This window comes from Myotis nattereri, assembly GCF_964212035.1.
Source record: "Myotis nattereri genome assembly, chromosome: 15".
Classification (NCBI taxonomy): Eukaryota; Metazoa; Chordata; class Mammalia; order Chiroptera; family Vespertilionidae; genus Myotis; species Myotis nattereri.
The window spans coordinates 44,161,175-44,189,053 of record NC_138090.1 but is presented as its reverse complement, the minus strand read 5'-3'; the positions used below and the strand labels follow the sequence as shown (position 1 = coordinate 44,189,053).

At 42.3% G+C, this 27,879-nt stretch overlaps 1 protein-coding gene across 1 annotated transcript in view; it reads left to right on the top strand.

The window, feature by feature from the left end:
- LOC308530613 (cell adhesion molecule CEACAM10-like) overlaps positions 1-26,989 on the top strand; it is a gene marked incomplete at both ends in the record, with an annotated part of 50,299 nt that extends 23,310 nt beyond the window's left edge. The window contains 2 exons of the mRNA XM_081107322.1: positions 23,459-23,812; positions 26,946-26,989. Of these exons, the coding sequence (XP_080963448.1) occupies positions 23,459-23,812; positions 26,946-26,989 (398 nt within the window). The remainder of the gene's footprint in view (positions 1-23,458; positions 23,813-26,945) is intronic.
- Between the last annotated feature and the right edge of the window lie 890 nt (positions 26,990-27,879).

Sequence of the window (27,879 nt, the reverse complement as noted above, 5' to 3'; positions counted from 1 at the left end):
TGACTTGCCACACACATGGGAGCTCCCCCAACTGGTTATTCAATTCCAAGACTCTGTGGCTTAGGGAGAGAATGAAGCTAACAAAGGACAGCAGAACCCTCACCATAGACCCTGTCAGGAGAGAGGATGCTGGGAAATACCAGTGTGAAGTCTCCAACCCCTTCAGCTCCGCTGAAAGTGTGCCTGTTGAGTTAGATGTCAAGTACTAGTGATCTTCCTCCCTTACCCTATGTTATTAAAAAAACAAAAATTAAAATTAAAATGCACCTATTAGATTTCTTGTGGTGGATGACATTGCTTAGAAGACTTGCTTTGAATCAATAAGTCCTAAAAAATGTGAGCTGGCATTGTCATTATTGTTGACATAATGTAACATTCCACATTGGACCCCATCTCTGGTTGGTTCCATTTGCGCCATCTCCACACTGGAGGGGACACCATGTGCTTCACAGGAGGGGTAGTCATTGTGTTATCACACTCGGGGATAAGCTGGCAGGAACATGAGCTCTCTCCCATTTCCAAGGAGGCCTGTGTAGGGTGCCTGGACACTGGTGATGATGGGAATAGACAAGAGAACACCTATGTGAGATGCAACAGTGACTTTGTCTCCTGTTTGATTGTCCAAAAAATTACTAATGCCTTCTGGAGTATTCTTTTGTTTATACCAATGGACTTATTTGCATGAATTTAGTAGCACTCTGTCCTTTTTGTTGATAGAATAGAATTGGGAATGTTGTTAATGCAACCATGGCTTAGCAAATGTCATAGTTCAAACTGATGCCCACAGAATTATAAACTACGTCATGTTTTATGGAGCTATTTTTACCTGTTGAAGACTCATAATCTGTTTGAGAGGAGGGCATCACCCAAACCTAGAGACTGCAGGTGAAGTGTGAGGGTGAGGCCCTATAACCTCAAGAGGCTGTTAAATCCTCTATCTGAAGTTTCATTGAAAAACCAGCATCAGAGCAAACTATAAGGTGAATGTCATTCCTCTGCACTTAGGTCATTGATCAGGGCAAATTGAATGACACCAGGCATATATTTGGTAGGACCAAAATAATCTTATTCCTTGGAGCTGACGATTGATCAAAGGGAAGGTGACTGTAGAGAGGAATGTAATGTCTGCATGGAAAATTCCAGAAGCACAGCATACTGGGAGATAAGATGCCATCTGTGTTCAGTCTCTCAACTCTTTGGCATCTATTAATAAATGGCTAGGAACTTGCACTTCTTTATTAATTGCAGCAACTGATGGCAATGCAAACTGGGACTTGGCTGAAAGGTTTTAGTTCTGTTTGCCTACACTGTGCAGAAAGTAGCTGTGTTATAAAGAACAATCCTAATTATTCCCTCAGAGTCTTTAATTTTTCTACCTGACTAGGACTCTTATCTCTATTATTTTTTAGAGCATTTCTTTTAAAAATGTAACTGCAATTTGTAATTGCAGATTCTTTCTATCCTTTCAAAATATACTTAAGTCTCCTTAAAAGCTTCTTGCCTCCCGGCTGGAGTGGTTCAGTGGTTTTGCATGAAGCCAAGAAACAGGAGGTCATGGTTTAATTCCCAGTCAAGGCACATGTCTGGGTTTCAGTCTTGATCCAAAGTAGGGGCGGGGAGGAAGCAGACAATCAATGATTCTCTTCATCATTGATGTTTCTATTTCTCTCCCCTTCTTCCTTCTTCTCTCTGAAATCAAGAAATGTCTATTTTAAAAAACACAACTTCTTGCCAGTGATATGATTTCAAGAAAATCTGCCTAGAGGGTTTGGGTGCATTCTGCTAAAATTAAATTCTCCTGTTTTCTGTGTTTCAGTCTCTGAGGAAGGGGAGGAGCTTAACTTGGGTGGGGACATTTAAAACCAAGATGTAAAAAATCCTGCTTAACCTCACCAGTGTGGCCAAGTTGGTTGGCAGTTTCTCCCAAACACTTAAAGTTTGCATGTTCAATCCTCGGTCAAGGCATTTTGGGAGGCAATTAATTATTTTCTCTTCTCTCTCTCTCTCTCTCTCTCTCTCTCTCTCTCTCTCTCTTTCTCTCTCTCTCTCTCTCTATCTCTCTCATCAATAAAAACTTTTCCATGAATGAGGTTTAAATGTAACATTAATTAAAACCATCCTGTCAGGATTTCATGAGTTTAATATATCTCTTGTGTCAATCCAATTTGCAAACACGGATGCCTATGATTCCTTCTCCTGTTCTTAAAATCTCTGCAGCCTTTTATTTGAAAGGTGTTGAGGTCCGTCTCATTGCCCTGCTGAGTGACCATCAAAAGTGTTCTCATTCTATATTCATTTTCACTGCACCTTCGAAGAACAATATCACAGAGAATTAAACAAATATTCAGTGACAAAGTACAACTCCAGTAAACATGCACGTACCTGTGATGTCAGCCACCTGCAGGCCTACACTGGATGACCCTATTTCCAGCCCTCCATGACCCAGAGCTCAGGCCAGACTTCTGAGGCCTTCAGGGTCCTCATTCTTTGTCTCTTTTTGGTACTTGGTTTGCAATCTCGATATGCCTAGCCTTAGAGAGTTAACAGGCAGAACCTGGGAAATGGAAATAAATCCCTCCTCTGGTTGTGTTTTGTTTCCTGCTCATTGTGGCCTCTAGGGTATTTGGTGGAATATTTTGGAGACCTGACCACAGTTGGATTGTTGATAAGCATAAGGGAGCATAGGAAGGGGACTTGGAAGGTTGGACTTTGTTCAGAGTCAGGATGGGAAATTGTAAAGCTTGGGAGATTTAGGGGTGAAAGGCTTTTTATGACTTCAAAGGCACCTAGGGGTGTAATGTAGGAAGGCTCTCTATGTGTGAGTGTAGGTTGGGCTGAGGAACTCGAGAAGGGTTGACCTACCTGGTGAGAAAGCAGCTACTGGAGCCAGTGCAGAGGTATTGGGGTGCCATTCCCCCAGAGCTAGATGGATGTGAGGGGGATGAAACCGGGTTCAGAGGAAGAATAAGGTCTTGAAGGATTAGATTGGTGCCCTGACATTGGGACAAGTGGGGCACCAGATTTACAGGTTGACAGGATAGATGGTACATAAAACTGGGGACGGGAAAAAGAAGGATACAGAATTCAGATTGGTGGTTTTGAGGGATAGGGGCTGGGAATGGGAGCAACCTCTCATTTGGTACAAAGTTTTATTTGGGGAATTAAAATGTTTTAGTATTAGGTAACATGGTGGCTGAACAACATTGTGGCTATACTGCCAGTGAAATGTTCACTTTGAAAGGATTAATATCTTGTTATAAGAATTTCACCTCATAAAAAATTATTATGCTTACTGAAAGAAGCCATACCAAAAGGAGAACATACGATATAATTACATGTATATAACATTCTAGAAATTGCAAAATAATTTATCAAGAAATACAGGATGAGTGATTTCCTGATGACTGTGAGGTCGGACTGCAAAGAGAGGGAATACAAAAGCACATGAGAAACTTCTGTGTGACAGGGAATGTGTATTTAGATATATTGGTTTATCGCCTGTCACCTATAACACAGTCAAGCTGTAATCAAGGCTTGATGTCATGAATTCCTTGTGTAGTTTGGGAGGGAAGAATTCCTTTATTCTGTTATTGTTCACACGAGGGCAGACCTTGGATGTGCAATAATGACAACAGCTGGCCTTTCTGAAACACACACTGTGTACTGGGCCATAGAGGTCTATTAGCTCATTTAATCACCCAAATGAGTCAGTTTAACTCATTTACTTCCCTCGAATTTCCCACCTCCTGGCCTTTGCATCTGCTGTGCCCTCTGCTTGGACCTCTTACTCCTGCCCCTCCATCAGCTCTATGTTAGCTGGGGCCCTTGCTCTATTAGATGCCACTCTTCAGGAAAGTCTCCCTGGTCCATCAGTCTAGGTTAGAATCTCATTTGCTGAGGTAATGATGCTCCATATTTCACCCTTTTCAAATATGAACACATCTGTAACTTCTTTACTCACGTATCAAAGAAGATCAACCTACTGCTCACCATCTACTGACACCTTTCTAAGCACTGGGGATGCAGGTGTGAGACAGAACAGACAAAATCCCAGACCTCATGGACATGGCATGCTGGTGGGGGAGTCGCCCAGTAACCCACACAGCAACAACAGTAATAATGTGATAGTACTTTAGCATGAAATAAGGGATGTGTGGGGTGCTTTTATTTCTTTCCATTTAAAATGTTTGGACAGCCAAGTAGGCAAGCTCGTTGGAACAGATAGAACTGGAGATGAGAGGAGATGGAATCAGAGAGTGGAGCCATAGTCAGATATCTCGTTTCCCTCTGAGTGACCTGAGGAGCCTGTAGAGGGCTCAGAGCCCCAGTGAGCATGAGTGTCCTGTGTTTAGTGAAGGCCTTACTAACATTTATGTAAAAAAAAAAAAAAAGAGACAGGGAATGGTAAATCATAGGAAACTTTAATGCACTGTATTGACTGAACTATGCCATGTATCATCTTTCGTATTATTAAAGCTATTATTATATATTGTTTTCATTAGCAAACCATCCCATGACCATGGTTCGTGTAGAGAAGAACGTTAAGAAAAGAAAATATAGTGAGGATTTTTTACAGAATGGCTTTACCTCAGTAATTACAGCAGGAATTGAGAAACAGTGATGCGTTATTTTCCGTGAAGATCTATCAGCCGAATCTATGAATCCGAACAAACTAAATCACTATTTTGAAAGCGAGGATTTGAGCTTTGCCAGCAAGTATACCAACTATTTTAGAAGCAAAGCTGATGGACTCAAGAAAGCCAGACTTGACACTGGTGGCAAGTACCACAAACAAAAGGTAGCAGCCATTGAAGCTTCATATTTGATGGCACTCAAAATTTCCAGAGCAATGAAACCTCACACCATTACTGAGGATTTACTGTTGCCAGCGGCCAAAGACATTGTTCGAATTATGAGCAAAGACGAATTTGTTATGCAATTGAGTGTGATTTCCTTATCTAACGACACTGTCCACAGAAGAATAGATGACATGTCTGCTGATATTCTTGATCAGGCCATCCAGGAAATTAAATCTGCTAGACTTCCAATATTTACTATCCAGCTTGATGAGTCTACAGACGTTACAAACTGTTCAGTTACTTGTTACCTTGAGGTATATTAATAAAGGCGACTTTAAAGTTGAGTTTCTTATTTGCAAACCTCTTGAAATTACAACTACTGCACGTGATGTATTTGACACAGTTGGTTCATTTCTGAAAGAGCATAAAATCTCTTGGGAAAAGGTTTGTGGTGTTTACAAAATGGTGTTCCAGCTATACTAGGATGTCGATTTGCATTTCAACACTTGGTACAGAATGAGTCACCAAAAGTTATCGGAACTAACGGTATGATTCATCGGCAAATATTAGCAACAAAGACACTGCCACAAGAATTACAAGAAGTAATGAAAAGCGTCACAAGTTGTGTCAATTTTGTAAAGGCAAGCACTTTAAATAGTCGACTGTTTTTGCAATTGTGCAAGCAGTTGGATGCACCAAACAATGCTCTGCTATTTCACACTGAAGTGAGATGGTTGTCGAAAGGAAGTTTTTTAATCAGAAAGCAAGACCGCAGTTCGAAGCACTTTTCGGTGATAAAAGTGAACTGCAGAAAATAGCTTACTTGGTTGACATCTTTGCCATCTTGAATGACTTAAATTTATCACTGCAAGTACCAAAAGCAACATGCCTCTATTTGTCTGAAAAGATCCGAACACTTCAAATGAAACTTCAGCTTTGGCAAAAAAAAATTGGATGAAAATAGAATTTACATGTTGCCTACCTTATCTGCTTTCTTTGAGGAACATGACATTGAACCACATAAAAGGATTTCGATTATAATTTCTGTGAAGGAACACTTGCACATGTTTGCAGACGAAATTTCATCGTACATTCCAAATCTACCTGACACCCCATTTGCACTTGCCAGAAGCCCATTCACAGTCAAAGTTGAAGATGTTCCTGAGACAGCACAAGAGGAGTTCATTGAACTTACTAACAACAATGCAGCGAGAACTGATTTCTCTACATTGCCAGTTACAAAATTCTGGATCAACTGTTTGCAGTCATATCTTGCTCTGTCTGAGACTGTGTTGCGCCATTTCTTCCATTTCCAGCAACATATCTTTATGAAACAGTGTTTTCCAGCTTGTTGGTTATCAAGTCTAAATACAGAAATAGATTTGTTGTGGAAGATGATCTTTGTTGTGCTCTTGCAAAGACTGCCCGAAGAATTTCTGATAGAGAGAAAAAAAACTGCGGAGGTTTAGAGGGACGTGTTGGTGCCTTGTCCCGGAGCAGATACGGAAGAGCAGCTGAAACGGGTAACATACAGCCCAAAAAGCAGAGGAGATTCAGCTGAGAGACAGTCTGCAGCCAGGAAAGACAGAGAACTCCTAGAAAAAGGGAACGGTTAGAGTTTGAGGTTGAAACCTCTCCGGGTGCACAGGATCAGCCATGGAGACTGCACCATCTTGAGTGGCGGTTACCGGTATCCAGAGATTGGCTACTAACCCGGAAGCAACGGCTTTCAAGCAGCTAGACTATGTGAACTAAGAGGAGCCCTGCTTCTTCCCACAGAAAGGTTAAACTTCCCCCAAATGTGCCGTTTGCAATTTAGGTTAGAGAATGGAACGCGTGGGGGGGGGGGGGGCGGGGGTGAACTCCGCGCACCACAAAGTCTGCGGCCGTTGGGGCCAGCGTGACCCACGAGTGTGGAAGGGTTCCCCCAGGGCTCATGGCAGAAGGGAACACTGTAAATATGCCCACAATTGGACTGGATGTAAATGGGCAGCCTCAGATTCTGCCAGTCTGCTGGCTACTTGGTGCCAGGGGCCAGAGAGCATGCACAGAGACTCCGCGCAGATTTAGGAGGTGGAGCCCTGTTCACACAGCTTCACAGGCTGTTGTTTTTACACTTCCTCTGAAATCTGTGCGTTTGATTGTTGAACCCAGTTCATGGGACTACCCAGTTGGGGTCAGTCGCAGAGAACACCTTGTCAGAGAGGACTTATAGCCTCAGAGGTCAATCCCGACACACTGCCACCTAGAGGCTGAGCAACGAACTGACTCTTCTGTAAATAGAGATAAAGGCTGTTTGGGAAACCAATACGGCTTGTCTTAAAATCAGGACTGTGGCTTACAACACGGAGTAACAGTGTATCAGAGGGAAATCCAACATTCTCCTGAATCCATGGCATGCCAAAAAGAAGAGTAGAAGATCTGAAGCACCTTCATTACTGCACTTTTTTTATTATTATTTTTATTATTTTTTCACCTTTTAACTAAGAAACCATTTTTTTCCTTTTTTTATCACCTGATTTTACTCTTGTAATTACTACATTTTTATTTTTAACCAGTATTATTATTGCTACCATTTTACCATTTTTTATAGTGTCATTTTATTTTCTCTTTATTTTATTTTGGGACTAGTGTTCTCCAATCTATTTTCATCGTTCCTTTAGCATCATTTTTCTTTACCTCATTTTGCTTCTGTGCTGAAACCCTCTTCCCCAGTTTTCCCCTTTTGCTGTCCTGGTTATCTTACCTTATTCCTGCTTTAGATTTTCCCTATTCTTTTTACCCCCTGTCTCAATTTCACCCAACTTATTTATCCTATTTCCAATCACCTGCTCTAAATCCTTATACACCTCTCCCTTATCTTTCTTCACTATCCAAATTTCTTTTCTTCTTTTCTCTATTGTTTTGTTGTTGTTTGCTTGATTGTTGAGTATATTGGGGGTTTTTTAAGGATTATTTGTAAGGTTGTTCTGCTTTTCCTTTTTATTTTTCTGTTTCCCACACCCACCCCCCAACCCCCACCGCCCGGTTATTTTTGTGCTTCTGGTTTCCCTTGCCTCGCTTGATATTCTTGGTTATTTGTAGTTTGTATTCATCTCCAGGGATCCGTTGGTGGAAATATTTGGGATTAGTGGCGGTTTTATGGGGTTTTCTCCTCATATGAATAGTCTCCTCCCCTCTTCTACTTCATTCTCTTTTCACTCTTACTTTTTTTTCCCCTTCTGTTTTCTCTTCTATCTTTTTCTCTTCTTTCTTCCTTATCGTGCAACTCTCTTAGCTCGGGTGGCCCCCTTTATTTGGGGTTATTAATACCGTAAATACATTTGTGTCCAGTGCCTGGTACGTTGTGCCTTGTTGTGTTGTATTTTGTGCCTTTAAATCAATGCAGCAGATCCAAGAAACAGCAGCGTCCTGATCACCACACGCTCTCTCTGAGGAACAGTTCCTGTGTGTGAAGCCTCCCACCACCAGCCAGAAGAGCCACCGCAGCTGTGAACAGCACCCATCAGAGGACCTGCTAACAATGGAGGAGCAGCTGCTACCACAACCGCACAAGGAGCAACCACAGCCCGAGGAGCCACTGCCACCCAGGGAGCAGCCACTGAACGCCTCAATACCTATATTTGTCAGTGAGATCACACATGGGTAGACAAAGAAACCCCCAACGGAAAGAAAAAGAGGACTCTACAGAAAAGCAGCTAAGTGATACAGAGGCATGCAACACGACAGACAAAGAATTCAGAATAAGGGTCCTAGAGTGCATAAACCAGATGGAGGAAAAAATCAACAACATATACAAGAAGCAAGAAGAAACATATGAAAAAATCAACAATTTAAGTAAGACCCAAGAGGAAATGAAGAGCGATATAGCTGCAAAAAAAAAAAACAACAACAAAAAAAACCCACCATTGAAAGTATCAACAGTAGACTAGGAGAAGCAGAGGACCGAATTAGTGAATTTTCAGACGCTTTTAATCTCCCTTGGCCTAAAGCCCTCCTTATGGTTCTTCTCAACCTGGAATCTCCCTTTTTGGTAAACACATAGCTTTTCTCTTCATTAAATAAACATCAGTAACCCCATGTACCTAGATGAAGGGACATATGAATCAATTTTATGAAAAAGGAGACATTATGCATTATTATTAAGAACTTATTAACCAACTTATAGGGACAGATACATTAGTGACATTTATTTACAGGAGTGATCTCATTGCATGAAGACTTCAAAGACTGTGACTTATTTTGTCAACTGGAAAAGACATCAATGAAAGACTCCCCAACATTGTTTGAAGGGACTTTATCAGGTGCCCAACCACAAATGGACATCTGCCCTGTCTCTGACACTTGCCTCCACCTATATTGAACAAAGACTTTTGAGAATGAGAGTTCACTGACAACAGAGATCGACAACTATCCCAAGACACCGACAAGCCGTATATAACTACAAATTGATTATCTTTACTTCTCTGTGAATACTAGTGATAATAATAGTTACACTTGCTCTTTGGACTTTTCTCAAACATTGTATATATAGCCCGGTTTTTAATAATGACTAAAGGTGTATATGATAACTTTTGTATTATTAATAATACTTTTTTATGATTTCTCTTTTTGAGACAGGATAGTAAGAAACTAGGAAAATTCCTTGGCAAGTGGAATTAGCCAACTGAGACAGACAGCTGAACAAACTGGCCAAGCAATTTACAAGCAGATGCAGAAGGCCATCAGGGTGGAGAGCTCTGGGTGCCTAGTAATGGGCAAAACTGCCCCCAGGGAGGCCTTCCCTTCCATGTTATATTGCTGATAATGAGGTCTGGACTGCCTTCCCTGGCACTGACCTGTTATTAGAGAACATGACCCTTAAAAGGACATCTGGGAAAGCTGATGAAAATGCTGTTGAGATCTTCCCCTGAGACCTCCACTAAATCTGCACCTTTGGAAAGTAAATAAAATCGCTCAAGACAAAGAAGCCAGTGTGTGCCCTCCTCGTGGCACCTCCACACCCCAAATCTCCTAGTTGTGTGAATTTTCTTTCTTTTAATCTCTATGAGGTCCCCATGAATCTTGCAATCAGGGGAGCAATGGGCAGTAGTGTCTTGTCCGGGACTAATTCCATTGGCGTGTCCCCCAAACTCTTTTACCTGTGAGCTGACAGCACCCCACCTAGACTCACTTCATTCCCATGTTGCTAGAGAGCCCTACAGTCCTGCCTATTCTCCCTCCTACTGTCTCTACCCTAAGCCTTTCCTTGTTTCTCTGTTCCAAGCTTTAAAAAACATACTTTCAAAATCACCTGAACTCATTTTGTAAAATCTTTCTTGCACCAAATCAAGAACCCACACACTGCAGGCCAGCCCTAAGCAAATCAGTTCAGGGCCTGGCTCCATTTCTGTTAACATTTTGAAATTTAGAAGGGATGCTATTGCAAAGGAAAGGGATGGGTTGTTGTTGTTTTTTTTTGTTGTTGTTTTTTTTTTTGTTTTTTTGTTTTTTTTTTAAGAGAATTTAAAAGTAAGTAGTTTTTCCTAATCAGTAGGTTTTTTGGATAAATATTTTTATTGATTTCAGAGAGAGGAAGGGAGAGGGAGATAGAGAGAGAAGCATCAATGATGAGATAGAATCATACATAGATTGGCTGCCTTGTGCAAGTCCCCTGCGGGGGAATGAGCCCAAAGAATAGGCATGTGCCCTGACTGGGAATTGAACTGTGACCTCCTGGTTCATGGGTTGGTGCTCAACCACTCATCCACACTGGCTGGGCAAGTTGGTTATTTATTTATTTTTTTAAGATTAAAAGCACTTTTATGCTTTTAAAGAAATCTAATTTTTTTATTGTTTAATGTATTACATGAGTTTCCTTTTAGTCCCATTGTCCCCGCGCTCCCTCCGTTGGCTGCTTCAACCAATCAGCACATGCCCTCACCACCTCTACTGTCAGTGTCCATTGGTTATGCTCATAAGCATACATAAAAGTTCTTTGGTTGATCTCTTACCCTCTCATCCACCGTCTTCCCTCATCGGTTGGACAAAATGTTCGATGTTTCTATGTCTCTGGTTCTATTTTTGTTTATTACTTTGTTGTTCATTATCTTCCGCAAATGAGTGAGGTCATTTGATATTTATTTTTCTCTGACTGGATTATTTCACTGAGCATAATGTTCTCCAGTTCCATCCCTGCTGTTGCAAATGGTAAGAATTCCTCCTTTTTTACAGCAGCGTAGTATTCCATCATGTACATGTACCAATGTTCTCTAATCCAGTTGTCTGCTCTTGAGCACTTAAGTAGTTTTCAGATCTTAGCTATTCTAAATAGTGTTGTTATTAATATAGGGGTGCATATATCCTTTCTCATAGGTGTTTCTTTTTCCTTGAATATATTCCTAGAAGTGGAATTACTGGGTCAAATGGAAGTTCCATTTTTAATTTTTTGAGGAACTCCATACTGTTTTCCACAGTGGCTGCACCAGCTTGCATTCCCACCAGCAGTGCACGAGGGTTTGTTTTTCTCCACATCCTTGCCAACACTTGTCATTTGTTGATTTGTTGATGATAGTCATTCTGACAGTGTGAGATGGTACTTCACTGTCATTTTAATTTGCATATCTTGCATGATTAGGGACTTGTGCATGTTTTCATACATTGGTTATTTTTGAATGACTAAAAAGCGATAAACCAAGAAGATCATGGGAAGATCTAGAGAGTTAGTCGAAAAGATATATTGAGAAAGATATTTTTCTTTTAAGAATGCTAGAACGTATTTATGGGAATAAGCTTACACTTAAAGCTATCAAGGATTACTAAACTATATTAATTAAAATCAAAGCTTATAAACAAGGCCCTCCATAATAGCTGCTGAGACATAAGAAATTTACTGATTAAACATTACTGTCTTCCTTGACTTTGGAATGTTTAGATGGTAATTTTAATTTATAGCATTGTGTTCTTAGAGTCTTGTTTTTGTATATACCTTAAGATTATAGCTTCCAATTGTAAAACTAGCAGGAATCAGATCAATAATGAATAGCAGCTGAGCATTTCCAATGGGAAACATAGTGACCATAGAAAATGGGAACCCATCTCCTGCTCAGATTATAATAATTGAAGAGTTGTATAGTTTGCCCTCAAACTATGAGTATATGTCATACTAGATACAAAACATAGAGAACGAGACAGAGAGTAAAACTTGGATTATAGGTTAGAAATAATTCAGAGTGATTTTTTTTAGTGAAGTCCCATGGAACCTTCCTGCCTCCCATGTACCTGCTTTTCACTTTTAAGAAAATTCAGCCTTGACTTCCATCCAATGTTACAGTCTTGACCCATCCCCAGTGGTTGGTTGTTCAGCAAGACAAATGCTTACACTAAGACTTCCTAGCAATGAGCCTTCTTTGCATTGTGGGAGCACATTATCCAATCAAAACGTTGGTCATTAAAGCTTCCTTTAGATTCACTTACGACCAAAATTTGAAAGTGTTAACATAAACGGGCCATATTCTCAACCTGAGAAGCTCAGGGAGGCCTGTGGTGGGGTTTACAAACTCAGAGACCTACAGTAACCACATAGGATGGTCTGAAATGAACATTTTCTAAACAAAAGCTAGCCATGGTGGGTAGGCATATGTTAGGCCAATCTCTTCCCTAACAAAGGCCAATCTTCAATTTAACGGAGCCTATGGAATGTTTGTGTAATATCTTTATTTCCAGACTTCCTACTGCACTGCAGAACCCCTCATTATTATTGTCATCGTGTTGTTAACTGTTAACTATTCTGCACCCACCCATATAAAATTACTGTGTGTCTACTTGTTTTACTTTTTATCAAATCTCAGAGATTTCCCCACTTTGCTTTCTTCCACCTTCTAATATTTCACCAATGGATTTCATGTAACCCCTTACACCTTCTGTTTTGAGTGTAATGTATAAAATAAGAAGTAAAACTCCCATTCCCTGAACATTTTCTCAGTCTATTGAGTTTTGGCTTTCCAGCAATTCTCATCAGTTTGGCTCAAATGAACTCATAAAAATTATCTACAGATTTAAACACTTCTTACATTGGTAGCCAAAAATTCCTACACATTTAATGTACCCTAATCTCTTCAGGAAAATTCCAGCTTCTAAGCAAGGTTTTGTCTTAATGTGACCTGCCCTTTCCTTGCATCTATCCAGGCGCCTGTCAGTTTCTTCATCATCACAAAAAACACTTTTATCAACACTTATAAATCAGAAAATTCAAAGTAATTTTGTTGCTACGTTCTAAGAACCAGGAAATAACAGCAATTATCTTTGTGTGATATCACATAGTGAAACTGAAGATTTTTGAGGTCGGATCACCTGCCTAGAGTCCCACAGTCTGCATGTGGGCTCAGACATGCCATGTATTGACACATGAAATTTATGTTCCAACCCTTTCCATGTTCCCTCTGATATCAGATATACTGAAAGGTTAAATACTCCATTCACTCACTCCTTGTGATTGAGAATCTAGATGTGAATTAAACTCAGCCTCAGAGATGCTCTTGTGTCTAATTTGGAATCTGGAAAGGAGATGGGCTCATTATTTCTGTTACTGTAATGACTGATGTGTGGCCTCTGGCAGACACAGCTAAGTCTTTGCCTCTGGGATGGGGCTGTGCCAGCGTGACCTTGAAACCCAACTTCCATTGGCAACTCTTCAACTTCCATTTTTCTAGCCCTTTGATAATTTTACAAGCATCTAATTCTTTGTGTGAAAGCCTTTTCTACACAAATGTTTATGGAAGATTTATCTTAGAGCCTGTCTCTCCTTACAAGTTAAACTCCATGAGCGCAGGGCCCACGTATTTCATGCTCTCTGTGGTGTTTCCAGGGCCCAGCCCTGACCACACACAACACAGATACACAGTAAACACTCATTAAGTGGATTAGGGAAGCCATATAATGGAAGCAGGTCACCCTGGGTGACACTTGAGGTGAGATCATGTTCTTTATCCACACGAAGGCCTTGGTGTCATTCTGGGAGGAGGCCACAGCCCCTTTTTACAAGGGGATATCCCAGGGCCAGGTGATTAAACCATTTATAGTAAGGAAGCGGGATAGGAACCTCCTAACTGTTAGGGTCCAGGCAACTCTGATTTCATTGCCAGGAAATCACAGCCCTCCACAACCCTCATATCTTCAGGGCATGGAAAGCAGCCCATATTCTTCCTTTTATCACAGATCCCTGACCTTGCAGACATGAATTCTCCATACAAGATAGAGTTTCTACCAAGACAGGAGGGTGCACACACCCACCTCAAGGAAATTAGGGGATGACTCCCCATCCCCAAGGTCCCTGGTCGGTATACAGCTGCCTGTGGCCCCTAAGGATATCTCACCATCCCATGGTGTCCAGGGAAACAAGGGGAACTTTCTCAGCAGGATGGGCAAGGAGGACCCAGGATTTGGGGTTGCTTTCATCTCAAAGGAGCTGAAGGTACCACAGGGAGCTCTCCTCTCCTAACAGAGGAACTCACAGAGTCCCCTGGTTGACACTCCATGTAGAGCTGCTCTAGAACCGGGGCCCTGTGGGGAGGCCTAGAGCACATGACAGGCAGGGACACAGGGGAATGAATGCAACATACCAATGCTGTGATGGGAAACACAGAGGGCATTTTCACGATCAACCATTCAGGCCAGCACCCTCTCCCAAAAGAGCGCTCACCAGACCCTGGCTTTGAAAACCTGGAACAGAACATCCTCCTGAAACAGCATATCCACCAGAGGGGACAGCTCTCTGGACACTGGACTCATAATACAGTGGACAAAACCAGTCCTCTTACTGGGCCCAGCCTGCTCTGGGTTGCAGTCAGGAGGCATGAGACACAAAGGGACCAAGCCCCGGATGGCTGGCTCTTAGTCTAGTGATCAGAGCTCACCTCTGTCCAGGGGTCACAGTGAGCTCCCACCTTCTGGAGCCTGGTCAGCATTCCTAGTCCAGTACCTGACATTGCCTGCAGGTCTCCTTTTGCCTTCTAGGGGTCATATTGAGAAGCACCTACAAAACACAGGAAATCCACACCTTAACTGGGCTTTGGCTAAGGAGGTGCAGAAGGAGACCTATTTCCATTCCCTGACTAAAAGATTTTTCTGGTTCCCTCCATCATGCCTGTCCTGTCCCACCTACTCTTTCCAGAAACTGTGAATGAAAAAGCAGCTGTGCAAGGAACCTGATAAGCCCAGGGGTCCCCATGGCAGGCATGACAATCTCAGTGACACACAGTGTTGTCTGATCACTAATGCCTAACTGGGCAGGTGATGGCAGGTAGTCATGTCTCCGGCCTACAGCTTCCTTAGCAAATGTCAGACTTTACCTTAAGTGAGCCCTTTCCCTGTTCTTATGCATCATGGATAACATACCTTTGACATCACATACCTCCAGCAAATTTTCTTTGCTAGACTCATTGAGGGCAGAGTCTGTGGCACCGGAATACAAGACCACAGAGCACTCTCATGTTGCCTGGTTCCCTGCACAGCCTCTGTACCTGCTGTAAATGTTAACTATCCTGGACACTCCAAAGTAAAAATAATATGTGTTTCTCCATTTTGCTTTTTATTTATTTCTAGAGATGTCCCTGCTATCCTTTCCCTCACTTTCCAATGGATTTCATTCAACTTTTTCATCTTCTCCTTTGATTATAATGTGAACAATAAGCTACAAAGTGCTATTCTTCTTAGGATTTGAGATCTTGCTTGCAGTCATATGACATCAATTCAGCTGAAATACTCATAACAATCCTTCACAGGTTTGGACATTTTTCACCTGACAGGATCTGGGGCAGCTGCTTTTTCAAGGATCTTTATGCTGCTTACCAACTCATAACTGGAATCACACATGGGTAAGGTGAGGTGTCCTCAACAAAGTTCCCCAGGCAGAGGACAGAGGCTGCCAGAACAGTCAGGGAGTACATGGAGTGGGTCTACCAACAAGGAGAGGGAGGATCTTCTTAGTTTGGAAACATTCCCTAAGGTCCACAGAGCCCACAGCCTCCTGGGCTCCCACCACAGTTCTTGCTTCACACCTTACCCTTCACACCTGGAAACTGCAGGTCCTTCTGAAACCCTTGGTGATGGGGTCTCTGTCTCTGGAAACAATGGCCAGGCTGGTGACAACCTGAGATAGAGGGAGGGTCCCCTCTGCACTCATCACCCAGCTTGATACCTTCTCACAGCCAGTCACCTCTTTGGCCTTCCTGCTGTGTGGAAACCCCATCTTCCCAGCACATTTGAGAACACAGGGAAGACCTAGTGCCCAGCTGTGTTTCTGTGTCACAAACAGAAATAATCCCCAGTTTGGGTCCTGTGGGGTTATTTGTGTGGTGCTGACAGGCCCAAGGCCACGATGCAGCAGGGTCCAATGTTGGGGTGAGAGGGTCACAATCTCTGGGGACACATGCCTCCATCTGCGTTACTGTTGCAATTGGGCTCCACACGCCATTAAGGTCCACCTTCCCTGAGAGCTGCTCAGATGCAGTGTCTCTGGTCCACTGTACACCTGGCGAGTCAGAATCTGCATTTTAACACGATGCGGAGACCCTCCCTGTGCACAGGAGAGGGGCAGGGCCCCCCATCCTCACTTCAAAGGGTCTCATCCTGGCATCCATGTAGATGGGCATCTGCTGAAGTAGCCTTTCTAAAATGTCACCTGGGCATCCTAATCCTTAAAAACTTTTCACAGCAGATCCAATGCAGAGCCAGGGTGAGATCATTGTGACAATTTTTTGAGGTGGCCCTAGAATTCTTTTGCTGAAGGAAAATGTCAAATGTACACTGACAGGGAGCTGTGAAGAATGACCAGGAACTGGACGCCTCAGGCCAGTGCTTTTCTGGGCTCGTGTCTGTGCATGTGGAAGTTTGTGTTTGTATGTGTGTGTGTGTTGTGAGAGGCTTCAGCAGTTTCCATGGAACCAAAATACAGAGGAAAAGTAAACTTAAAGGGGCAACAGGGTTGGCAAAAATGAGGGGAGGGAGACGGAGGGTCCTGGGCCCTGACCCAGCTCTGGCCCACATGACCAGGGAGGTTATCTTGCCCCAGCAGGAGGCTCAGCACACAGGCAGGAGGGACAGCACATCCCACCAGTCTGGACAGAGGTGCCTGGGAGCCTTACTGGACATCGAGCTCTTGTCTCAGAGGGAGGGACAGAGCAGGCAGCAGTCACCATGGAGTTCCCTGCAACTCCTGCCCAGAGAGGACTTGTCCCCTTCCTGGGGCTCCTACTGGCTGGTAAGGAGGGGACAATCCGTGGGAATGGAAGGGAGGTTGGGAGTCAGAGACTGGCCAAGATTTCCTGGGGAGGACAGCGCTCTGGGAGGGGAGGAAGGGCTTCCCTTTGGACCTGAGTGATAGGACAGGGGTGCAGAGAAGGATGATAGGAGGGCTCAGCTGCAGGAAAATCTCATGATGTGAAAGTGGTGAGAGGGCCAGGAAAACCTCAATTGCTGTTCATGTTCTGTTATTCATCACTGAGTATTAAATTTTGACAACTGACCACAGTCATGAAAATTTATTTCAGGTGATACCAGAAACATTTTAACCAGGAGTGCTAAACATTGTCCCCAACACCAACTACAAATATGGGAAAATACAACATGAGACGTGGTCAAGCCCGGAACACTCATTCATGCACCCACAGGTGTTTACAGCCTATTGCAGGCACTGTCGGCACAAGATCACAAAATCCTTGCCCACATGCAGCTCACATTATACAGAGAGAAAAGAGATGAGAAGAGATCTATTTGTGATATCAGGTACTCACAAGTGCCCTGAAGGGTACAGAGCGGGGACAGGTCAGAGAGTAAAGATAGAGGGTCTTTAGAGGACGTGGTCAAGGAAGGTTTTCAAAGAAGGCGGACTTTGGAAGATGGCGGCGATATAGGCAGATGAGTCCCAGGTCGTCTCCCGGAGCAGATGGAGTAAGCAGCTGAAACTTATAACACCCACCCCAAATTGGCGAAACTACTCAGCTGGTGAGACGGTTTGCAGCCGGGAAGGGCAGAACTCCCCTGGAAAGTGCCTGGTACGTGGTGCCTTGTTGTGTTGTATTTTGTGCCTTTAAATCAACGCAGCAGATCCAAGCTACAGCAGCCTCCGGAGCACCACACCCTCTGTCTGAGGAACAGCAGCTGTACATGAAACCTCCCCCCACCAGCCAGAAGAGCCACCACAGCTGTGAACAGCACCCACCAAAGGAGCTGCTGCCAACTGAGGAGCAGCTGCTACCGCAACTGCCCGAAGAGCAACCACAGCCCAAGGAGTCACTACCACCGATGGAGCAGCCACTGAACGACTGAACATATAGATATGTCAGTGAGATCAAACATGGGTAGACAAAGAAACCCCCAAAGGAAGGAAAAAGTGGACTCGCCAGAAAAGCAGCTAAGTGATACAGAGGCATGCAACATGACAGAAATAGATTCAGAATAAGGGTCCTAGAGTGCATAAACCGGATGGAGGAAAAAATCGACAACCTCTGCAAGAAGCAAGAAGAAACAGATGAAAAAATCAACAACTTAAGTAAGACCCAAGAAGAAATGAAGGGTGATATAGCTGCAATAAAAAACACCATTGAAAGTATCAACAGTAGATTAGGAGAAGCGGAAGACCGAATTAGTGAATTAGAAGACAAGGAAGTAAAACACACCCAAACTGTACATCAATTGGAGAAAAAAATTAAAAGACAGGAGGAGAGTCTAAGGGAGCTTTGGGACAACATGAAACGAAACAACATACGAATAATAGGGTTGCCAGAACAACAGAAAGAGGAACAAGGTTTAGAAAACCTATTCGAAGAAATAATAACAGAAAATTTCCCTGAGGTGGGGAAGAAAAAAGTCACACAAGCCCAGAGAGTCCCAAGCAAGGTGAACCTGAAAAGACCCATACCAAGACACATCATTATTACCATGGCAAATGTTCAGGACAAAGACAGAATCTTACAGGCTGCAAGAGAGAAACGGAAAGTTACATACAAGGGATCTCCCATTAGATTATCAAATGATTTCTCAACAGAAACACATCAGGACAGAAAAGAATGGACAGAAATTTACAAAGTGATGCAAAGCAAAGGACTGAATCCAAGAATACTCTATCCAGCAAGGCTATCATTCAAAATTGAAGGGGAAATAAGAAGCTTCACAGACTAAAAAAGGCTAAGGGTGTTTATCACCACCAAGCCAGCAATGCAAGAAATGCTAAAGGGACTGGTGTAAAAAGAAGAAATAAAAAGCTCAGAAAGAAAACAGCCACACACAAAAAGAAATGGCTACAAACAAATACCTTTCAATAATAGCTTTAAATGTAAACGGGCTAAATGCTCCAACCAAAAGACATCAAGTGGCTGAATGGATAAAAAAACATGACCCATACATCTGCTGTCTACAAGAGACCCACCTCATTAGAAGGGACTCACACAGACTGAAAGTGAAAGGATGGAAAAATATCTTTCAGGCAAATGGAAAGGAAAAGAAAGCTGGGGTAGCAATACTTATATCGGACAAAATAGACCTCAAAGTGAAGGCCATAATAAGAGATAAGGAGGGCCACTTCATAATACTAAAGGGATCAATACAACAAGAAGATATAACTCTGGTAAACATATATGCACCCAATGCAGGGGCACCCAAATTCATAAAAAAACTCCTGGAAGATACCAAAGGAGAGATCGACAACAATACAATCATCATAGGGGACTTTAATACACCACTGACATCACTGGATAAGTCCTCTAGACAAAAACTCAGCAAAGAAACAGCAATCCTAAATGACTCACTAGATCAGATGGACTTAATAGACATCTTCAGAACACTTCACCCCAAAGCTACGGAATATACATTCCACTCTGATGCTCATGGGACATATTCAAAAATAGACCACATATTGGGTCACAAGCAAAGTCTTCCCAAATTCAAGAAGATTGAAATCATAAAAAGCATCTTCTCAGACCACGATGGCATAATATTAGAAATGAACTACAATAAAAACAACCCCAAATACTCAAACACTTGGAAGCTGAATAGTATGTTATTAAATATTGATTGGGTTAACAGTGAGATCAAAGAAGAAATCAAAAACATCCTGGAAACTAATGACAATGAAAACACAACAATCCAAAACCTATGGGACACAATGAAAGCAGTCCTGAGAGGGAAGTTTATAGGTCTACAGGCCTATCTCAAAAAACAAAACAAAACAAAAATGGTAGTAAATCATCTAACTCTACAACTCAAAGAATTAGAAAGACAGCAACAAGAAAAACCCAGAGTGAGTGGAAGGAAGGAGATAATAAAGATTAGAGCAGAAATAAATGACATAGAGACCAAAAACACAATACAGAAAATCAATGAAACCAAGAGCTAGTTCTTTGAAAGGATAAACAAAATTGACAAACCTCTAGCCAGACTCACCAAGAAGCAAAGAGAGCGGACCCAAATAAACAAAATCAGAAACGATAGAGATGAAATAACAACAGACTGCAAAGAAATACAAATGATTGATAAAAAATACTATGGATAGCTCTACTCCAACAAACTAGACAACCTGGAGGAAATGGACAATACAACATTCCAAAACTCAATCAGGAAGAATCTAAAAATCTCTATAAGCCAATAAATATGGAAGAAATTGAAGCAGTCATCAAAAAGCTTCCAGAAAATAAAAGCCCAGGACCAGACGCTTCACAGGGGAGTTTTACCAAACATTCAAGGAAGAACTAAAACCTATCCTCCTCAGACTACTACAAAAAATTCATGAGGAGGGAACATTCCCAAGCTCATTCTATGAAGCCAGCATCACCCTAATACCAAAACCAGGTAAAGACAACACAATGAAGGAGAATTATAGGCCAATATCCCTCATGAACATAGATGCCAAAATCCTCAACAAAATCTTAGCAAATCAGATCCAGCAGTACATCAGAAAGATCATACACCATGACCAAGTAGGATTTATCCCAGGGATGCAAGGATGGTACAATATCCGCAAATCAATAAACATGATACATCACATAAACAAATTGAAAGAAAAAAACCACATGGTCATATCAATTGATGCAGAAAAAGCATTTGACAAAATTCAACACCCATTTTTGATAAAAACTCTCAGCAAGGCAGGAGTAGAAGGATCATACCTCAACATAATAAAAGCCATATATGACAGGACTACAGCCAACATCATACTCAATGGACAAAAACTAACACCATTTCCCCTAAGAACAGGAACAAGACAGGGATGCCCACTCTCACCACTCCTGTTCAACATAGTACTGGAAGTGTTAGCCATTGCAATTAAACAAGAAGAAGAAATAAAAGGCATCCAAATTTGAAAAGAGGAAGTAAAACTGTCCTTATTTGCAGACGACATGATATTATACATACAAAACACTAGAGACTCCATCAAAAAGCTAGTAGACTTAATACATGAATTTGGCAATGTGGCAGGATACAAAATTAACCCCCAGAAATCTGAGGCATTTCTATACACCAATAGTGAACTTTCAGAAAGAGAGATTATAAAAACAATCCCATTCACCATCGCACCAAAAAAATTAAGCTACCTAGGAATAAACTTAACTAAAGAGGTAAAAGACCTCTACTCAGAAAACTACAGGATGTTGAAAAAAGAGATAGAGGAAGACATAAACAGATGGAAGAACATACCGTGTTCATGGATTGGTAGAATCAACATCATTAAAATGTCCGTACTACTCAAAGCAATCTATAAATTCAACGCACTTCCCATTAAAATACCAACGGCATACTTCAGAGATCTAGAACGAACTCTCCAAAAATTCATCTGGAATAAAAAAAGACCCCGAATAGCTGCAGCAATCCTGAGAAAGAACAAAGTAGGTGGGATCTCAATACCAGATATCAAGATGTATTACAAAGCCACTGTTCTCAAAACTGCCTGGTACTGGCCCAAGAACAGGCATATAGATCAATTGAAGAAAATAGAGAGCCCAGAAATTGGCCCGAACCAATATGCTCAATTAATATTTCACAAAGGAGGCAAGAACATACAATGGAGCCAAGATAGTCTCTTCAATAAATGGTGTTGGGAAAATTGGACAGATACATGCAAGAAAATGAAACTAGACCACCAACTTACACCATACACAAAAATAAACTCAAAATGGATAAAGGACTTAAATGTACTACAGGAAACCATAAAAATTCTAGAAGAATCCAAAGGCAACAAAATCTCAGACATATGCCGAAGCAATTTCTTCACTGATACAGCTCCTAGGGCACTTGAAACTAAAGAGAAAATGAACAAATGGGACTACATCAAAATCAAAAGCTTCTGCACAGCAAAAGAAACCATCAACAAAACAACAAGAAAACCCACTGCATGGGAAAACATATATGCCAATGTCATATCTGATAAGGGCCTAATCTCCAAAATTTATAGGGAACTCATACAACTTAACAAGAGGAAGATAAACAATCCAATCAAAAAATGGGCAAAGGACCTAAATAGACACCTTTCAAAAGAGGACATTCAGAAAGCCAAGAGACATATGAAAACATGCTCAAAGTCACTAATCATCCAAGAGATGCAAATCAAAACAACAATGAGGTACCATCTCACACCTGTCAGATTGGCTATCATCAACAAATCAACAAACGACAAGTGCTGGAGAGGATGTGGAGAAAAAGGAACACTCGTGCACTGCTGGTGGGAATGCAGACTGGTGCAGCCACTATGGAAGACAGTATGGAGTTTCCTCAAAAAACTACAAATGAAACTCCCATTTGACCCTGTGATCCCACTTCTAGGAATATATCCTAAGAAACCAGAAACACCAATCAGAAAGGATATATGCACCCCTATGTTCATAGCAGCACAATTAACCATAGCTAAGATCTGGAAACAGCCTAAGTGTCCATCAGTAGATGAATGGATTAGAAAACTGTGGTATATCTACACGATGGAATATTATGCTGCTGTAAAAAAGAAGGAACTCTTACCATTTGCAACGGCATGGATGGAACTGGAGAGCATTATGCTAAGTGAAATAAGCCAGTCAATGAAGGAAAAATACCACATGATCTCACTCATTCATGGATAATAGAGACCATTATAAACTTTTGAACAATAATAGATACAGAGGCAGAGCAGCCTCAAACAGATTGTCAAACTGCTGCGGAAAGGCCGGGGAGGGTTGGGGGGTAGGAGGGAGGGGGTAAGAGATCAACCGAAGGACTTGTATGCATGCATATAAGCATAACCAATGGACATAAGACACTGGGGGGTGGGGGAGGCCATGGGACTGTCGAGGGTGGGGAAAAAAAGGGACACATATGTAATACCCTTTGTAATACTGTAAGCAAGAAAAATAAAAAACAAAAATAAATAAATAAAACAAAACAAAACAAAACAAACAAAAAAAGAAGGCCCCTGAGTGTCAACAGGGATCTGATGGCAGTGAGGAGGACAGCCACACAGACAGCTGGGAAAGAGTATTCAAACCAAAAAGTATAGGTTCCGAGGTGTTGAAGCCATGGTGGCCATGTTGCTGATCTTGACCAAGGAGATGCACACACGACCTCACACGCAACCACGGCTGAGAGATGAAGAGAAATGCCTCATTTCTCCATCCCAATACACAGATGAAATAGTGACCAATTTCTCTCTTCCCTTCTAGTCTTCGTCTTAACTTTCTGGATCCCGCCCACCACTGCGCGATTTGAGATTGTCATTACCAGTGCTCTTGAAGGGCAAGATGTGATTCTACGTACCAAAAATAGGCCTCCAGGTGTTTCAGGCTTTGTTTGGTACAGGGGAATAGAGATGAACTACTATACTCTTATTGCATCTCTTACATTGCATTCAAGGCGATCTCTAAGAGGGCCGGAATACAGTGGTCGAGAGACAGTAAACCTTGATGGATCCCTGACCATAAGAAAAGTCAATGTGTGGGACCTAGGAATCTACATCGCAGTAGCCGTCCTTCATAATTCACAAAAAGAAATTGGATTTGGACGGCTCAATGTATACTGTGAGTTATTGCTCTCTGACCTCTAGGTCTCAGGTGTGGTGAATTCTACTACACATACAGAACTGCCACCTTTGGACTCTCCTCCATTCCCCTCTGCATCATGTCCCAAGCTGGGTTTGGGCATTTAGTGCAGGACACACAGTGGAAACAAACTTCCTAAGGTCAGAGTTCCCTTCCCAGATTTCAGCCCCACAGACATTCACCACAGAGAGAAGGACCAGTTTGATGGGAGTGAGTCAGCTGAGAGAGACCCTTGTAAGTCCAGGTCCCTGGGCCCCTTTCCCTGAACATGTGCCTGAGATAGACCCTGCAGGAATCTTTAAGGACCTGGCCTGAGGGGCTCCCTGGGTTCATCACAGAGAATCCTAGTTTGGGCAGCCCCTCTCCAGCCTCTGTCACAATGTCCTGACTCCAAAGGCCCTGGGGAGCGTGTGTCCAGTTGGGTTTTGCCTCCGGAAATGGGCTGAGTGAGAACAACAGTATTCCATATGCCAGATTCACAAGGCTCCTGACCTGGTCTCTAGTTGGGGCTCAACCCTAAGAGCCACGTCTGGGAAGAGATGGAACCTAGTCCTTCACCTGAGACAGTGTGAGGAGAGCAAAACTAGATGAGCTTCCCAGATTCTTAGCTGGCTGTTCTGGGAGACTTAGGAGTGTCCAGAGATAGGTCAACATCCCAAGGGAGGAGCAGGAGAAAAGATGCTCCTGGCAGCTGCTCATCCACCAGGGAGCAGCCCAGGGGATTCTCTCTTGGAGTCCGTCAATAACAGAATCCTCTTATTTGAGCAGTTTTCCTTCCCAATATTTATGTCAGATACTGTGAGTATTTTCTCATTAGTACATTGTCAGCCTGACAGTCAAATATTAATTTTCCTTCACTGAGGAGAAAGTGAGGCACAGGGAAATACAGTCCCTAAGCAGAAACACGAAGACCATGAGAAATTGATCTGAGTCACTTGAGGTCTATCTGCAGCCATAGCCCCATCTTTTCCTCCAATCCCAGTGGCCTTATTAGATGTCTTTGGATCCCTAGATCAATCATTGGTTCGTTTCCTTCCTTCTTAGGGGTCTTCAGCTCAGAGGGGTAGATTTGGTCTGGGGAGTGATTGCAAATTTAGAATAAATAAATTTTTACTGTGGAACAAAATTACCCTCAGAACTATCAGAGTCAAAGCTAAGATCTTTGAGGAAGGAGCATGCCCCAGGTCTCAAGCTCACACTCAATCATTCTCTCCCTCTATTTCTTCACAGGGCCAGTGAGTGTGCCCACACTCCTAGCCAGCAACACCACAGTCATAGAGAATGAGGATGCTGTGTCATGACCTGCTACACAGATGAGAGCTCCACCAACTGGTTATTCAATGCTAGGAGTCTGAGGCTCAGGGAGAGGATGAAGCTGTCCCAGGACCACAGACCCTTACCATAGACCCTGTCAGGAGAGAGGATGCTGTTACCAGTGTAAAGTCTCTAACCCCGTCAGCTCCACTGAAAGTGCACCTGTAGGGTTAGATGTCAAATACTACTGATCCTCCTCCCCGCCACTATGTTCTTAAACTAAAAAAAAATAAAAGTAAAAATAACAATGTACCTATTAGATTTCTTGTGGTGGTGGAAATTGCTTAGAAGACTTGCTTTGAATCAATAAATACTAAAAACTGTGAGCTGGCATTGCCATTATTGTTGGCATTGGTAACATTCCACATTGGACCCCATCTCTGGTTGGTCCCATTTGCACCATCTCCACAATGGAGGGGACACCATGTGCTTCACAGGAGGGGCAGTCATTGTGTGATGACTGGCACGAGTAAGAGATAAACTCACAGGAACATGAGCTCTTTTCCATTTCCAGGGAGTCCTTTGGAGGGTACCTGGACACTTGTGACGATGGGAATAGACAAGAGAACACCTATGAGATGCAACAGTGACTTTGTCTCCCTGTTTGACTTCTCCCAAAAAATTACTAATGCCTTCTGGAGTATTCTTATGTTTATAGCAATAGACTTATTTGCATAAATTCAGTAGCACTCTGTCCTCTTTTTTGATAGAATAGAATTGGAAACGTAGGTAACGCAACCAAGGCATAGCAAATATCCTAGTTCAAACTGATGCCCACAGAATTATAAATGACCTTACCTTTATGGAGCTAATTTTGACCTGATGAAGACTTGTAATCTGTTTGAGAGGAGGGCATTACCCAAAGCTAGAGAGACTGCAGGTGAAGTGTGAGGATGAGGCCGCCTATCCTCAAGGGGCTGTTAAATCTCCCATCTCAGGTTTCATAGAAAAACCTGTATCAGAGCAAACTATAAGGTGAACATCAGTTCCTCTGCACTTAGTTCCCTACGCAGAAACCAGCCATGTTGGAAGATGGAGAATGCTCTTCTTCCTTGGAGATGATGTTTGATCAAAGGGAAGGTGACTGTAGAGAGAAAAGTCTCCTTGTAAAACTCCAGAAGCACAGCCTTCTGGGAGATCAGATGCCATCTCTGTTCAGTCTCTCAACTATTTTGCATCTATTTATAAATGGCTGGGAACTTGCACTTCTTTATCAATTGCAGGAACTGATGGCGATGCAAACTGTGTGCTGGCTGAGAGGAATTAGTTCTGTTTCCCTCTGCTGTGCAGAAAGCAGTTGTGTTATGAACCAAAGGCGTCATTATTGCCTCAGAGTCTCTAACCTTTTTCCTGACTATAGGCCTCTTACCTCGATTATTTTTTAGAACATCTCCTTTAGAAATGTAACTGCAATATGTAATTGCAGATTCTTTCTCTGTCCTTTTGAAATTTACCTCTAAGTCTCCTTAAAAGCTTCTTGCCGCCCATCTGGAGTGGCTCAGTTGTTGAGCATCAAGCCAAGAACCAGGAGATCATGGTTCATTTCCCAGTCAGGGCACAGGCCTGAGTTTCAGGCTTGAAATCTTGTAGGGTTGTGCAGGAAGCAGCCAATCAATGATTCTCTTTCGTCATTGATGTTTCTATGTCTCTCCCCTTCTTCCTTCCTCTCTCTGAACCCAATAAAAGCATATTTTAAAAAAACACAACTTCTTTCCAGTGATATGATTCATAGAATATCTGCCTAGAAGGTTTGGGTCCATTCTGTTAAAATTTAATTCTCCTGTTTTCTTTGTTTCAGTCGTTGAGGAAGAGTGGGAGCTTAACTTGGATGGGGACATTTAACACCAAGATGTAAAAAATCCTGCTTACCCTCACCAGTGTGGCTAAGTTGGTTGGCACTTTGTCCCAAACACCTAAAGCTTGCATGTTCAATCCTTGGTCAATGAATTTATGGGAGGAAACTGGTTATTTTCTCTCTCACATCTCTCTCTCTCTCTCTCTCTCTCTCTCTCTCTCTCTCTCTCTCTCTCTCTCATCAATAAAAACTTATTCAGGAGTTAGGTTTAAATGTAACAATAATGAAAACCCTCCCATCAGGATTTCAGGAGTTTTATTTATCTTTTGTGTCAATCCAGTTAGCAAATACAGATGCCTATGATTCCTTCTCCTGTTCTTAAAATCTCCACAGCCTTTTATTTCAGTGGTGCTGAGGTCAGTCTCACTGCCCTATTGCATGGTCTTGAATAAGGACTCTCTTGCCTCTCTAATTTGTCTGGCTCAAGTTTTACTTTGACATCATCTACCTGTAATTAGCTGAACCTGTCATCTTACAGTGTCAATCCTTATTATATTTTCAGATTTTCCCATTTCTTTCCTTATGTGGCTACAATCCTCCAAATAAATGTTTCCCACATTTCTTCCTCTCTTCTGAAGTGGGGTTCACAACAGGAGATGGCCTGACTTCCCATATCTTTCCCAGGTTGCCTCTGAGTGGCCTTTGTACCAGATCTGAGAAGATGCGGCCTAACCATCAAAAGTGTTCTCATTCTATATTCATTTTCACTGCACCTCCGAAGAACAATATCACAGAGAATTAAGCAAATATTCAGTGATAAAAGAACAACTCCATAAACATGCACGTCCCTGTGACGTCAGCCACCTGCAGGCCTACACTGGACGATCCTGTTTCCAGCCCTACATGACCCAGACCTCAGGTCAGACATCAGGGTTTG